Source organism: Leuciscus leuciscus, assembly GCF_965113295.1.
Source record: "Leuciscus leuciscus genome assembly, chromosome: 11".
NCBI classification, from domain to species: domain Eukaryota; kingdom Metazoa; phylum Chordata; class Actinopteri; order Cypriniformes; family Leuciscidae; genus Leuciscus; species Leuciscus leuciscus.
In genome coordinates this window covers 18,879,974-18,896,807 of record NC_138735.1, presented here as the reverse complement: position 1 = coordinate 18,896,807, position 16,834 = coordinate 18,879,974, and the positions used below count along the sequence as shown (strand labels likewise).

Below are 16,834 nucleotides of genomic sequence, written 5' to 3'. Positions count from 1 at the left end.
TAACCACATGTGCGGTAAAACCTCAGTATTTGAGCAAAACCAATGTTGACATAATGCATATAAATAGCTGTGAATCGTTACCAGCTGTCGCGAGCTCAATGCAAACACAAGTACAGTGTTTAGCCACATGAGGTGAGAATTCCACCAAAAGCTGCTGGATGTTCAGCTGTGATTGGGATAATCACAAGTCTGGGATGGCAACAGACACAAACAATGAAAATTGTTGTTGAGTTCTGTCTGCCAAAACAGGAACTTATGACTGGTTTTTAATGTGGTTCTGCTCAAGGAGCCTTCAGGCACATTTGGTGACTCGTGACTAACAATGAATGTTGAATGTGGAATTGTCCTGCCATCTAGTGGAAAGCTATTGTAATAAGCGTAGGAATTTGGATCCACTAGTGAGGGACCCCCTAAAAAAAAAAAGAAAAAAGAAGAAGAATAGTGAGGGACCCCCAAAAGGCAGTAAAAAAAAAAAAAAAAAAAAAATTTTTTAAGACATTTTGGTTACAATTTATTTGGTAACACTTTATTTCACAGTGTCCTTGTTACATGTTACATGTCGTTACTGTAGCAATAACGATAAATTATGCATAATTACATGTTACTAACCCTAAACCAAACCCCAATCCTAACCCTAACCCTATAGTAAGTACATGTAGTTAATTATTATTACTCAGTACTTAATTACATATGTATTACATATGTATAATTACACTGTAACACGGACACCTTAAAATAAAGTGTAACCCTTTATTTTGAGGTGACGTAGTTACATTGTAGCCTTCTTACTCATTTAAGTACAAAGTAATATTAATTAACTATATGTACTTATAGAGTTACGGTTAGTGTTTTGTTAAGTTACTTTTTATGCATCATTTACTGTTATTACTATAGTAAGAAAATGTAGTAGGCTAATGTGTAACTATGACACCTTAAAATAAAGTGTTACCAATATTTTTGTTACAGAAATGAATTTTCAATTCAATTCAAGTTTGTTTGTGTTTTTTTTCAATATACAATGTTATTTGTACTTTTCATCATAAATATTGTTCAGAAGCACTATAGATAATTGTGCCTACAAGTGAGCAAACTAAAGATGACAGTGGTAAGGGAAAAAAAATAAGATAATCTAACATATGCATATGTCATTTTTATTTGATTATTTAAAAAAAAAAAAAGGATGTAAAAAAGCTCATATTTCCATGGACCCCCCAGCATCTTGAAACAACAAGTTTTCTTGTGTTGAACTTCAAGTTCAAGTTCATTTTATTGATATAGCACAAGTAAATATAATAATATATATACACATATGTTATGTTAGCACAAATTTTTATGTTACATGCGATATATCGTGATTAATCGATTTGGCAGCACTATATATATATATATATTTCTTATTAGTTTTTTTCAATTAATAATCCACTTTGGCTAATTGAATATAACTGCTCATATCTGCAGAGAATTGGGAATCTAGGGGAAGCCCACTGAAAAAAGAGATATGGATCACTCTATCTCCCGTTGGTCACTGTTAAGGGTGTCACTGTCAGTGATCCTCATATGTTACAGTCATGTCCTAACAGATCATGTGCTATCAGGTGATGGGAGAACCCCAGGTTTGGACACAGGTGCTCCTCTGGCTTGGCTGGAAACTACCTGATTTTTTTAAGATGAAAAATTGAACTGAGTTTCCCATCATTAAAGATCGAACAGCACTCACTGGCATTGGTGTGTAGTTTTTGGCCATTTTAAGGTTCACTCAAATCTACTGTGGTTGCCAAAGGATGTTTATGTGAAATAAAACAGCAGTGCCTTTCACAAAAAAATACCGCTATTGATTTAGTGTTATAAGGAAGGAAAGTTCTTTAAAATCAAGTGAAACATTTTGCCAGTGGGGATCATTTTGTGTAAGAGTTTCCTGGAATATGTTCAGTGAGTGTAGCCAGTAGGTCACACACACAGCTTTATTTAGCAGCGTGGCCTTTCAGATATATGCGGAGCATAAAGCGAATAAATGTATTTTGCATGCAAAACATGATCAATTCGTTCTGACATCAGTTAAAAGAAAGGGGATTTTCTGTCCTCCTTATTCAAGTACAAATGACACTCGAGCATTTATTATGACACTCGGTATCATGAGAAGCTGTGAAAAAGATCCTTCTTGCTGGTTCACATGTAATGAAACTTTTGAGAAAATGAATGTGTTAAGGTAAGGTGCTTTTTATTTAATCAGTATATTAAACTTGATTGAGAGAGATTGAAATTTATAGTATCAATTATTATTTCGGATTATTATTTTTATTATTAATACATATTTTTTATTTTTTATTTTAATTAATCGATATAATAAACGTATTATATTGAAATATATGATTTTGGGTCATTCTTTTTTATTAATACAAATGTATTTGTTTTTATTTTAAATAATCAAAACGAACTTAAGTAATGTAAATGAAAATGTATTTTGTCATTTATTATTAATAAAAAATAATTTTTATTTTAAACAATCAGTGTAATTAAAGTGATTAAGATAATTTTAAATATTTATTATTATTACAAATGTACTTGTTTTTTAAGTAATCAGTATACTTAACTTGATTAATAGATATTGAAATGTATATCATTTTTTATCATAAATAATTTATTTTAATAATAATAATAATAATGTGTTTATTTTATTTTAAATAATCAGTATAATTAATGCAAGGGATATTGGAATTTTAGCAATTATTATTATTAATTATAATTAATAATAATGTGTTTATTTTATTTTATATAATCAGTGTAATTAACTTAACAGATATTGAAATATTAGCATTTATTGTAATATTATTAATATAAATGTTTTTTTTTTATTACAGTATTAGTAGGCCTAGTAGTAGTATAAAATAAATCATTATAAATATGCGTATAACATTAAAATAAACATGTATTCATATTTTCCTTTACTATTCATAATGGTAGTATCTGACATCTGCCTTTGAAGGGTATTGCTTATTTTTATTCATTATTTTCAGAGGGCTTTTCACCAAAAGCTGGTCATCTGATATTCGGTTAGATGGAAAAACTGCTATAGTGACTGGAGCAAACACTGGGATTGGGAAAGAAACGGCGAAGGACCTGGCAAAGCGGGGTGGGTACTGTGGCCAAAAACACATCGAGCCTTCTTTTCATATTAGAGGCACAGATGAAATATATTAGATCTGACTGCGTAGCCATTTGATCTGATATTTAGGCCTATCCAGAATATGTTTTCCCTGAAATTGCTCAAAAGAATGTCCGAGTGTTTCAAATAATGGAACAAAGCGTGTGATTGATCCCGAGGCGCGCGGGTGATCCTGGCCTGCAGAGACATGGCGAAGGCAGAGCAGGCCGCCAGTGACATCAGCAGAGACGTGGACAACGCCATCGTGGTGGTTCGGAAACTGGACCTGGCCGACACTAAATCCATCTGTGATTTTGCTGAACTGATTTACAACAGTGAGTTATGGTTGAAGAACATTTTTCAACAACAACAACAAATATATCTATATCTATATATATCTAAACTTTTATCTAATGTTTAAAATCATTATTCTATTTTATTTTAGCTGAAAAGTCTCTTCATTTGCTGATTAATAACGCTGGAGTGGCAATCTGCCCATATTCCACAACAGCAGACGGCTTTGAGACGCAGTTTGGAGTCAATCATTTAGGTATGATGAAGTGCACTAGTCATTCTCATTCTTTCAAACAATATCAAAGAGTCCTTATTTGTTGTTAAGCAGCTATAGAGTTTGTTCACACTTGACATGTGATGTATGACTCCTTTTCTTCTTCAGGGCATTTCTTTCTCACGTTCCTCCTAATGGATCTGTTGAAGCATTCAGCTCCTTCTAGAGTGATTAATGTCTCCTCGATGGTTCACCCCATGGGAAAGATCCACTTTGAGGACCTGAACGGTGAGAAAGGCTATCATCCCGTGAAGGCATACGTACAGAGCAAACTGGCCAACGTACTTTTCACACGAGAGCTGGCCATGAGAGTGGAAGGTAAGAGCCAGCATGTGATCATGCATAAAACATAGGCTATAAAGTGAAATCCAAAAATCTGATTCCACATCAAATCTAGGATTTATAATGTTTTAGGAATCTGTAGAAAAAAAAGGAAACCACCTTTAAAGGGGCAGTTCACACGGAAGAATGTTTACGTGGAATGTTTTAAAGGAGCAGTTAGCAAATTTTGAGAATCATTGTTGAACACGACAAAGAAACACACCCCTCCCTTCATTGCTCCACCCCCAAAATGCACGAACGCAATACAAAAGCGAAGCAAAATAAAGCTTTAGGAACATGATTAACAAATGACAAGAAGAACAAAAAATGAACACACAGTACACGAATATACACAAAAAAAGAGTTTGTTTTTAGTCGCCAGCAGCACACACTCAAAACTAGGTCTGCAACTTACGATTATTTTTCCGATTAATCGGATGAAACTATACATAAAAAATTATTTTTAATATATTATTTTAAACAATGTTATTCCACATCCTGCCCAATGCTGTCCTCCAAACAATTTGTAACATAAGCCTATGGAAACAAATATAGTGAATGTATCTATGTAGGCTATGCTGTGCATTACATGCAAAAAAGGGTTAAAATACAAACATTCAATTCTAAACCTAAAAACAACTGATTGGTTACTATTTTAAAGCAGAAATAAATATAACGACTAACTATAAACTATATATAATCGCATCTTTAAATAAAAAGGTCAACATTTGAATCGCTTTAAAAAATTTTTTTTTAACAGATATTTGAGTAAGTTGGAACTCAATACTTGCGTTTAAAAGTGTAATTGTTGTTGTAATCGCAATGAATTCTGGGGCAGGCAAGGTCGTGAAGGATCCATCTGTTGTATCCGTCATTGCACGGGAAATGAAGGACGCATTTGGAGGCCGCATTTGAAGAAGGATGCAGCCTCTGAATTGGGACGCAGCTTTAAACTCGCTATTGCAACTCGCAACTGCGATATAAATGTTGCAAATTACCTTTTGTGGTAAAATGTCAGTGGAACAAAAAACACAAGAGCTAGAGATGCGTTTTTTCAAAGTTGAACTTCTTTTGGTGTCGTGCATGAGACAATGGAAAACAGTGGAATGCAAAAACGCATTCTGTGTGAAATGGCTCCTAAACAGACGCCCCTATACGGACATGCTTGACCCATTGCAGCTTCTCGTGCATGATACAGCATTCTATCTAGTGTTCAAGCTAAAAGAAGTTCAACTTGAAAAAAAATTCTATAGACCTTGTGTATTTTTTTCATTCAACTGCCCTGCATCTCACATTTTAAACACAAAAATGGGTTCTGCATGAATGGTGCATGAGTGTCCAAGATGTCAATCGTTCCCCTTTTACTTTCAGGGTATGTGACTAAATTATGACTGAAAGTGAATCTTCATTTTTGGCTGAACTATCCCTTTAAGGAGATCATAAGTGTCAGAGGGAGACGGGCAAACCTTCCAAATAATGCGTTGCTAATTGATCAGTATACTATCCTAACATGACTGTCCCATGATTAACCCACAAACATTCTTCATTAAGGCAATTAGAGTGTTCTTGCACACTTTTCATTCTTCTAACTGTAGCTCATGTAGAGTGATGTTTCTGTGGCAGCGATGGGAGTGAGTGTTTATGCTGTGGATCCAGGCCTAGTGAAGACAGAGATTGTCAGGCATCTGAAGAAGACTCTGCAGGCCTTTGTGAAGACATTTGGTTTCCTGATAAAAACCCCTGCAGAAGGCGCATATACCACTCTGTACTGTGCCGTCACTCCTGGCCTGCTCACTGGAACCTACTACAGGTTTGTCAGAACTAGAATACAGTATAGCTGATGCTAGCTGTTGCACTCATTAAATAATAACCCATAAGCAAGCACTATTGTTCAAAACATGGTTTTTATTTTGTGTTAGGAATGCTAAATTTGGCAGTAACCAAAATAACTGCTTCCTCACGCTACTGTTTCGTAAAATAGTTTGTCTCATGATCTCTCACAGTAACTGTGCCGTGGCCCCGTGCTCCAGGGCCGCCGATGACATGAACACTGCGAGCAGACTGTGGGCTGTCAGCTGCCACCTGCTGGGGATTCGTTGGAAATGAGAAGATATGACTTCCACCTCAGCCTTATTTTGTAATAATGCTCTTTATATGAGTTATTACAACCCAGTTTCAACAGCAGCCCAGTTGAGCCCTCTCTGTATTCATGTGTTGTATTCATTTTGTGATATTTTGGATGTCATTGATTCAGAGAAACAAGGAGTTTTGACATTTGAAAGCTGAAAGTTTACCCTGCTGAAAAATCCAGCAGCCTATGTTTTGCATGCTGGTTTCTGGTTTGCTGGTTCCGAGCATGGGAAGCAGAAATGCTGATGGGCAGTTTCATAAAATGTATGTCAGTTACATAAAAAGGTAGATTGGTCTAGTTTGAATTGGATAAGTAAGACTGATTACCTCTTATCTAACTGCTAGTCGGCCAAACTAGATGTATTCATATAGTGGCTAGTTATATTCCAGCTCAATCCAACATAAACCAACTTGGACCAACATCGAATTCATGCTGGTTTATGCATTTCTTTATGCAAAATTATAAGGATTTTTCAGCAAGGTATGTGATTATTGAAACATGCTGTGTAACTTTCTGATTAAAAGCAGCTAGTAATGGATAAAGTGAGTTTATTGTCATTTGAAAACGGAATATGATCAGCCATGCAAGACAAATAGACGTATGGCTGGTAGACACAGTAGAAAAATAAACTAAAGCTAAATAATACTGTGTTCATTGGATATAAATGTCTTGGAATGGAGTAGGCTACCTAAAGGGGATAGAAAATGTTAAGTAGGCCTAATATTAAGTGACATAGGCTAGTAGGTGCAAGCAAACGAGAGCAGATAGAAAACAAAAGATAAAACATGTTTCATGTTCACTTAACGATTTACCGTCATTAATAAAGTATCTTAAATTTAATTACATTGCTTCTCTGAGGTACAGTAAGACAATGTTCAGTGTGTTGTGAATAGCTCGTGAGGAACATAAGGCTGACACAACAAGGACATCTAGTGGTTGCACAAGGTCACTGCTTTTGCATAAATTGGCTCATTTTTAAGTCGGTGACGTAAATGTATTGTATGTTCTGGTGACGTGTAGCGGAATGTCCAACCTTGCAAAAAAGATTCAATTCAACAAAGCTGAGTTCAAGGCCATAACAGCGAGCGCATTCCTGCGAGCGGTGGGACCCTGAACGGTCTTCATATTGATCTCAGTCGCGTTTCATTGGTCAGAGGACAGAGCTCTGGACGGGAGGGGCTTGGATTCGGACCGCATAGTAATATCTCATTCATAAATTACACAGGACGCTAGAGTAGAGCACTAACTGTCTGCTGAGGGGAACCAGACAATATTGGAACAATGCACTCAATAAGGTAAGCAATGCGGAGTCTGAAAAACTGGATTGATGTACACATTTTCTTTTCGCCAAAGTGTTCATAACTGGATAAATGGGACCCAACACTGCTCTTAAACAGTATTTTTTAAACAATATAGTTATTTAAATGCCCATAACTATGCCTGTACTGGATTATACCAGCTGGTTTAATTTAAATATATGAGAATGGGGCTAGTTGTCACACGATAAAGTTTTCATAAGGGCTGTATCTCAGTCAGCAACTGAGGTTTGAGTCATAAATGCAGTTGCATAAATGTGTTTTAAAAGTGAGTTTGTATGTTGGTTTCAAACAACTTCAAACCTTCTTAAATTAAGTTAAATTTTAAGATTGAATACCTACAATATTAATAGATCAAAACAATGGTCTGATATTTCAGAAAGTTATATTTTTAAATTATAAGTTATATTTTACATTCTGAAGTACCTTAAACTTTTTAACTGCCTTGAATTGAAGTACAATCAACATGGACGTTTAAGTCATTATTGCACTAAACTGACTTTAATTTTTTTGTTAAATCCTGTATAACATAAAAAAGTTGAAAATTGGCAAGTTAAAACAATGTAAAAAAGATATGTTGTCATAACTTATTGATCATATCATTTTTTACAGTGTGCATTTACTTAATTCCTGACTAATAACAATGATACAACAAAATACACTGGAGTGACCACTAGCCCCGCTCTCACCTACTACTTCACTTTATGTATTCACTATGATATATAAACATTAGCTCTGTAATCAATTCCAGAAATTTCTTCTGTGGTCAGTGGAGCTCTTCTGTACGCCTTGATGATAAAACAGTCATAATCACAGGAGCTAATACAGGCATAGGCAAAGAGACAGCGAGAGACCTTGCCAGAAGAGGTAAGGAACTAACAGACCTCATTTTAGTTTTCAGGACATGCGTCTCAACTCAGTCTTGACCTTAAAAGGAAAACCTTAAAAATGCTTTGAATGATTTGATTTGTTCTGTTCGAAGCACATGCTGTGAACGGCATCGACTGCCAACCTGTTCCGAGACAAAACCATGCCATGTGTGATGCCACTCTAATTAGAAGGGGGGTATGGGAGGTTAGCTGGAATAATTGCAATCTATCACACTGTATTTGCACTATTGTTGCTGTTGACAAATTAATTTTGGATTCTTATTTCTCTTTAAAATATTGCGTAAAATCAGCATGATCTGGGACTATAATAACAACTGCAAGGACAAATCGCACTCGGTGTCCTAATGTCAAATGTGATACAATTAAAACAGCAAATACTTCATCTTATAATAAATGACAGGCTCTTGGAAGCTTTGAATGCATGCTGATAAATAAACATCAGGATTACAATGCTATCTGCCAAAGAGATGTAAAACTGTACACTTTCCCACATGGACCCGCTGAATTCCAACAAAGAAACTCTGATGCTTGCCAGCCAAATTGCTCTGAATAGGATAATAGGCGTTCTGCACAGTAATTACCAGGCAAACAGCTATTGTGTTAGCTCATCAGCCTTACATCCCAGTTTAACACCAAATGAATTATTATGCAAGGACATTTCACAGGAAGGACGTTTGCCGGAATATATAAACAGAATGATTTCAGATTCATGAAGGATAGCTACTCTGTTTTGTGGCTTTTTGCACTGGAAAGCACATTTCCATCAGCTTCTTTATGATGTCCTCAGGGGCTCGAGTCATCATGGCCTGTCGAGACCTGGAAAAAGCAGAGTCCGCCAGAGGAGAATTAATGGAGGATTCTGGAAACCAAAACATTGTGGTGAAAAAACTTGATTTATCAGATACCAAATCCATCAGAGCATTTGCAGAACTCATAAACAAGGGTGTGTAAGACATCTGACTATTACTTTAAATTAATGCTTTGTTATGTATGTATTTCCTTGGAGTAAGGAAATGTATATAATTATTGTATTAATATTAATATTTTATATACACATTTATATGAATAGTATAATATAATATTTATGCAATTTGCTAATGGGTCTTTATTCATATTTTTGTATTTTAGAGGAGAAGCAAGTGAACATCCTGATCAACAATGCTGGAATCATGATGTGCCCATATTCAAAAACTGCAGATGGCTTCGAGATGCAGTTTGGTGTAAACCATTTAGGTAAAGACTTTGTTATCTTACTGTATGTACATGCAAACACTCTCTACATAGTACAGTGTTATTGTCACACATTGAGGGTTGACGCAGGTGAAATAAAGAGATGGATGCACAGCAGTGCAGATTTAATAACAAACTTTGTAGATAATAAAATACTCAGGATTTCTCACAGAACAACCGTCAAACACATGGACGTGAACGGTCCAAGAACTTAAAAAAACAGAGTTTAAATAGACCAAGTTAATCAAACATCCTGAAGCCAAGGAGACAAACCAAGAGCAGGAACAAGGAAACAGAAAACAGAGCAAAACAACTCTCTGTTAAACAAACAGATAAAACATAACAGAATCAATTATGATGATGAATTTTATATCCTCTATTTCTTTTTGAAATAGGAAGTTTGGACAGGACAAATTTAAAAAAATAATAATTAATTAGCCAATGGGCTTTAGTAATATCATGGCCATAAAAAGATGCATCTTTGTGTACATTTCATGAAAAACTTCCTTTGCTTCCAATAAAAAAGTGTGTCGTATAAAATATATTTCAAAAGTTTTTTGAAAGAAGTCTCATGCTCAGCAAGGCTGCATTTATTTGATTAAAACTACAGTAAAAACAGTAATATTGTGAAATATTACATTTTAAGGTGACTGTTTTCTATTTTAACATATTTAAAAATGTAATTTATTTCTGTGATGGCAAAGCTGAATTTTCAGCATCATTACTCCAGTCTTTAGTGTCACATGATCCTTAAGACATCTTTCTAATATGCTAATTTGCTGCTCAAGAGACATTACTGTTTCTGAAACAAAACAGTTGTGCCACTTAATATTTTTGTGGAAACCGTGCTACATTTTTTTCAGGATTTTTTGATGAATAGAAAGTTCACAAGAACACAATATTTTGTCTGTAAATGTCTGTATTTTGAAATTGAAGCCGAGGGAATTTTACAAATATCTGCGGCAATTTCAAATAATTATCAACACGTGTTTTGTAGATGTAAACACTCATTGTGACTCAGGAAAAAATAAGACCATTAGTAAAATTAGATTTCCTGTAGACCTATCTAATCCATACTGTTACTCCTTCTGACCAGTAAACCAAGTAATTTAGTCAATAAAAGCGACTTCTTTTAAATTAAGCACAAATCGTGTTTGGTTATAGACTACCCCTATGTATAAGGCAACCTTGTTTCACACAGGAACTCTCAGACTTAGTACTAGTGTGGAGTAGTGACCCTATAAATTGGCAGTGCGTGCTGTTTAGTCGTTTATCAGCCCAAGCTGGTTTCCTGTAGGAACCTAAACACTCACATACAGTACACATCCTTTCCATATACATCCACTTCCATGCATTTATTGAGGACATGACAGGACATGAGGGACAATGAAAGGTACAACCCCTGACTATTTTTATCTTCTTCAAACTACCAACAGGTCATTTTCTGCTCACCTACCTTCTGCTGGACCTCCTCAAGAAATCAACCCCCTCCAGGATCATAAACGTGGCTTCTGTGGCCCATACGTGGGGCAGCATCCTTCTGGATGACATAAACAGCGAGAAGGGTTACTCTCCGCGGAGGGCTTACGGCCAGAGCAAGCTAGCTAACATCCTCTGCACACGCTCCTTGGCTAAAAGACTGCAGGGTATGTGACCTTCATAGCAAGGCTATCAATGCTAGACTAAACATGATCCTTAAGGACACAAACTAAAGTCTTGTTTGCCTTCTCTATCTTGAACACTGCTTGATTTGGTATGCGAGTACAACAACGTGACATTAGGCTGTGAATACTCAAGCATTCTGTTTTTTCTTGTCATAGTCGCGATGTGCATCATAAAAGCTTTTTTTAAAAATCTAGATTTGGTTTTAAAAATGACAGTGTGAACGCTAAGCGAACCAGGACTAAATTTATAATTTTCTTTTTTGGTTCAAAAGAACCAAGAGAACCAAACTACAAGTGTGAACACACACTAAAGTTGACATGAAATGACTTCTCGAACAAGACAAAATGTAGGGTGGGACTTTATTTTGTCCATTCGGAATTGATTGGATAGTTGGATTGTTATGGTTTGCTATTGGTCGATCTCAAGTGAGTGACAGGTTGTCCCGCGCTTGTGCCAGTAAACACGTCATCAGAAGAGAAGAGATGTCACTGCAAGAGGGAGGGGAAGTTATCACTGTAAAAAATAGTTGCTGCCTCAACAACTTGGATGTTTACGTCATTTCAACTTAAATTACATTAAACTAACTTAGAAAAATTTGTTGAATCTTGTATGACTTATTAAAAAAGTTGAAAAACTTATTTTGATGAGTTAAAGAGTGTAAAAACATATGTTGTCATAACTTATTTATTATATCATTTTTTACAGTCAGATTATGAGGATACGTGAATAAATTTTTTTTTAAAAAGACATGGAGGGATAAATAATGTATAATAAATATGGCAAAATTCCACAGTAAAAAAACAAGAATGGTCCGTTTTGATTTCATGGTGACTTTAAATGCGAGACTACATAAGCTTAGTCAAAACCAACACACAGTGGCAGAGGAAGGCGCTCGGTCAGAACTGATATGTTTGTCTCTGTGTGCTTCCTTAAGGATGCAGGATTGTATGAAGCATGAGGAGAATGTCCTGTTTTCTGTGCTTATCACTGATTCTCATTCATGTGACAATTCAAACTCAAGATCTAATAACAGATGACCTGTGATCTGTTCAGAATAGCCACACAGAGATCACAAAGCAGACATTCAGCTAGACATTCATATGAGGTTCTATACCAAAGAGGAGGAAATACCATATATGAGGAAATACCAAAAGGAATTCTCACCAGTAATTCTAGTAAAAATTAGTAATTCTCTATGTGCACTGTTGGAGATTTATACAGATTCTGAAGGATTTTTCTGTTAAAGGGTTAGTTCACCCAAAAATGCAAATTCTGTCAGTAATTACTCACCCTCATGTTGTTCCAACCGCGTAAGACCTTCGTTCATCTTCGGAACACAAATTAAGATATTTTTTGATGAAATCTGAGAGCTGATCACTTCTCCATAGACTGCTAGGTGGCCCAAACTTGCTGGCCCAGAAAAGTTATTAAAGAGATCGTTAATATAGTCCAAGTGACTACAGTGGCTCAATCTTAAGTTTATAAAGCGACGAGAATACTTTTTGTGCGCAAAAAAAACACAAAAATAACGACTTTATTCCACTATTCATTTCCTTCTCTCTGGGCCTCGTAGTGTTTTTGCGCAGCGCGTCTGTGTTACACGTCACCACGTATGCTCACTATTGGCCGACGCTGGTCATGTGTGTGACGCGCAGCGCAAAAACACTACGTGAACCAACTAGAAGCCCAGAGAGAAGGAAATGAATAGTGGAATAAAGTCGTTATTTTTGTTTGTTTTTGCGCACAAAAAGTATTCTCGTCGCTTGATATACTTAAGATTGAGCCACTGTAGTCACTTGGACTATATTAACGATCTCTTTAATAACTTTTCTGGGCCAGCAAGTTTGGGCCACCTAGCAGTCTATGGAGAAGTGATCAGCTCTCAGATTTCATCAAAAATATCTTAATTTGTGTTCCGAAGATGAACGAAGGTCTTACGCGGTTGGAACAACATGAGGGTGAGTAATTACTGACAGAATTTTCATTTTTGGGTGAACTAACCCTTTAAGACGACATGCAGCTTAACTACGAAGGGGGAGTAATGTAGACGAAATAATGTTAACAATTTAGAATATTGTTCCGTCTTAATGATTAACTACACAGGAACGATTGAGTAATGCAGTATTCTAAAGTCAAAAACATGGTAACTCTCTAGTAATAACTGAAATCATTGCAAGCTTTTTTTTTCTTTTTTTTTTCTTTTTTTTTTTTACTATTTTATATTTACAGTATTCTAAAGTGAAAAGCATGACAACTCCCCAGTAATTACTGAAGTCATTGTAAGCGTTGGATTTTTTTTTTCTACATTTTTGTAAGGTTTTGGATAGTGGTAACACTATGGATTTGGTAACACTTGAGTCATTACTAGTGGCCCATGATCTTCACTTTAGAATACTGATCCAAATAATTAGTAGTTCCTTCTGACGGATTTTGTAATACTTCAGTCATTACTAGTGGGTTACCATGATCTTCACTTTAGAATGAACTATACATTAAACATTATTCACATTAATAAAAAAAAAAAAATAAAAAAAAAATAAACTGTAGTTTATTGGATAAGGTACCATGGTTTTAGTAGGCTATGTAGACTACTGTGGCAATAATCACGTTTTTGAACATATATCAATCAGATGGTTAGAGTACCATGTCGTTGTACATTGGAACATTTACAGGACAATGCTCTACCAAAAACGGAAACGTTTTTCCTGTGCGTTTTTTGTGTACAGGCGACAACGTTGTCAAAAAGATCCCCGTTCACACGGATCCGTGAAAACCGTTTATATACCGTCTACGGTGAAAAATACGCATGCGCAGGACGTCGTCCTTTTTACAAATTTGCGTTTTTGCAGTTTACGTGCAGGCAATAAAGGTATAATTTTCAAGTATCGAAGGATTTAATCCAATACTTATTTCTATTAAAACAATTCTGTTCATATAGCAGTACAAAAAAAAAAAGAAAAGAAAACCCAACTGTATTAATCATTGGTTTAGTTGTTTTACGCAGGTGTGTGTAATATGTGAACTCTTATAATGAAATCTGGTCATGTTCCTAGGCAGTGGTGTGACTGTGTACTCCCTCCATCCTGGTGTGGTGCAGTCAGAGCTGTTTAGGAATCTCAGCAAGCCTGTGCAGATCGCAGTCAAGGTCTTCAGCCCCTTCACCAAGACCACTATTCAGGGGGCTCAGACCACCATCTACTGCGCTGTGGAGCCGGAGCTGGACAATGAGAGTGGAGGATATTACAGGTACAGAGCAAAGTATTATGAAAAATAAAATGCACCATAGAATTCTTACTCCTATTTATTTTCACGTCCCAATATGCACACCATATTAATTTGCATTAGGAGGTAGGTAAGATAATAAAATGTGTTTAGGTTAAACATGCTAGATATGATTCTATAATGATCACTAAACCTGAGGATCTTTGTTTCTCAGCGACTGTGCCCCAGCACAGTGTTCAAGAGAAGCTTCAGATGATGAAATGGCTCAGAAACTCTGGGAACTCAGCTGTCAGATGCTCAGCATTACATGGGACTGATCGAGCGCTCCTCTCAGTGACACTGTTATATGAGCAGAAATGAAAGCTTTTGTACTAATATCATAGATAATGGAAACTGTAGTATTCATACAATGCATGACTGAATCAGCACTGTTTTATATTGTACATTGTATACTCTTTTTTTTAATGCCCTTGGTTGTGCTGTTAAAATTTCAATAGACATGTTATGAATTTAAATGTATTTTGGTCTGTTAAATCTTTTTATTTTATGAATTTGCATTTGGTTTTGTTTGTTTGTTTGTTTTGCTGAAGAGCTGTTGTAATATCCACAGTTCTGACATGAAAACTCTCGGGAGATTAGTATAGTAATAGAGATTGGCATGGTAATGGAAATGGCAATGTTAATTGTCTTGGTGGAATAGATCTGCTACGCAGAGCTGCTGCAGAGCAAGTGCAGAGACTTGCTACTGTCAATACATTCACAGACATTGCTGTGAGCATGTATGAAAATAACCCCCGTAGCAGATCTATACAGGTGGAGCTGGGGAAGGTGGAGGGTTTCTGAAAGCGTTCTACAGACTGCTACTAGCAACACCCCGGTATTTGTTTGAATGTTGAGCCACAGCTCATTGGACGCTCATGCAACAGCAACCAATCAGCTGTGCCATGTAGATAATGTTGTGATCGATACCAAATGAGTTAAAGACTTATCAGCCTGCGCCATCTAGAGTTTCATGCCAGAACTATGTATTTAATCAACTTTCTCCGGATATTTGCCTTTTTGCTATCTCGTGGAACCACTTAGTACGGAGCCCCTAAATGGACATGGTGGTGGAAAAAATAAGATAGCCTATAGTAATATTATAGGTTGCATTCAAAATCGCATACCCTCTTGACTAGGTTCTTATTTTGAATGAGTAACTTTGTGACCGTTAAAAAAAGTATGTTCTATAAAGTATGAGTGTGTGTATTATGAATGCAATCTGGATGTACTACATTCACCATGTTGTCATTATCATGTTATTATCAGCAGTTGCGTTGCTTCACTGCCATTCATAAATCCTCTCCTTGGCCTCATGGGATAGTAAAGTGTCCATTCACACACTTCAGAATCTCACTGGAAGTAGTCCTTCGGGTACTTTTTGCATACTCTTTATGAGTAGCCTACTGTGTATTTGGATATAGGCTACTTCTTTTGTCACATACTTTTTTTATGCTACTATAATAGGAAGGAAGTATGCAATTTCGGATGCAGCCATAATATTTTTTAAACCACCATGTCCTTTTAGGGGCTCCGTTGAACTCAATGCTGCATCCCAATTCGCATAGCCTACTATCCGTCCTAAATAGTAGGCCTATTCAAAATGAGAAATAGGCTGAATCCGAAATCGCCCCCTAAACTCGCAATCACTATTTCCTATGTTAGTCCACTAATACAGTTCACTTGAAGGAGTGAATGGAAACGAGTGAGTAAATTCGGCCAGCCGTAGAGTGTACATCTACAAGTGGGATTGAATGAGTGCACTCGATAACGTCCACTATGGTATCGGACACCACTACAAATAACTGTCCCCTCAAATAGTGAGGGTATAGGGTACAATTTCGGATTCAGCCTAAGTGTGTTCCAAATCGTAGGATGTTAAATTGAGTATTACAAAGATACCCGGATGGTCTACTCTACTTTTTCAGGTTGGAATCCAATTAGAACTACAAACAGGAATATACTAACAATACTTAACTAACAATGAGCAATAGCTTACATTTTTTACATTATTTATTAACTTTTGTTAACGTTAGTTAATAAAAATTAATCTGTTGTTCATTGTTAGTTCCTATATTAGCTCAGGACCATTAGGCCTAAAAGATTTGAACAGATAGGCCTACTTGATTTTAATAATGTATTAGTAAATGTAAAAAAATATCACCAGCAATGAAAAATGTAAATTGTTTAGATTGCAAATTCGCTTTATATGTTTAGTTACATATGCCAGGAACAATCCTCACAGACAGACCGATGGCTATGATGACACAAATTCTACAATGATGATGTGGACAAGTCTCTGCGATCTAA

The 16,834-nt window shown here is 36.0% G+C and overlaps 1 protein-coding gene across 1 annotated transcript; it reads left to right on the top strand.

The window, feature by feature from the left end:
- Positions 1–59: 59 nt before the first annotated feature.
- On the top strand, positions 60–15,032 carry LOC309508812 (retinol dehydrogenase 14-like). The gene is made up of 14 exons (XM_082183282.1): positions 60–2,206; positions 3,015–3,130; positions 3,322–3,477; positions 3,588–3,692; positions 3,819–4,028; positions 5,655–5,841; positions 6,035–6,135; positions 7,430–7,457; positions 8,230–8,345; positions 9,156–9,311; positions 9,497–9,601; positions 11,035–11,244; positions 14,317–14,509; positions 14,700–15,032. The coding sequence occupies exons 1-14, from the start codon at positions 2,118–2,120 to the stop codon at positions 14,800–14,802; spliced, it is 1,875 nt and encodes a 624-aa protein (XP_082039408.1). The 5' UTR covers positions 60–2,117; the 3' UTR covers positions 14,803–15,032.
- The last annotated feature ends 1,802 nt before the right edge of the window (positions 15,033–16,834 follow it).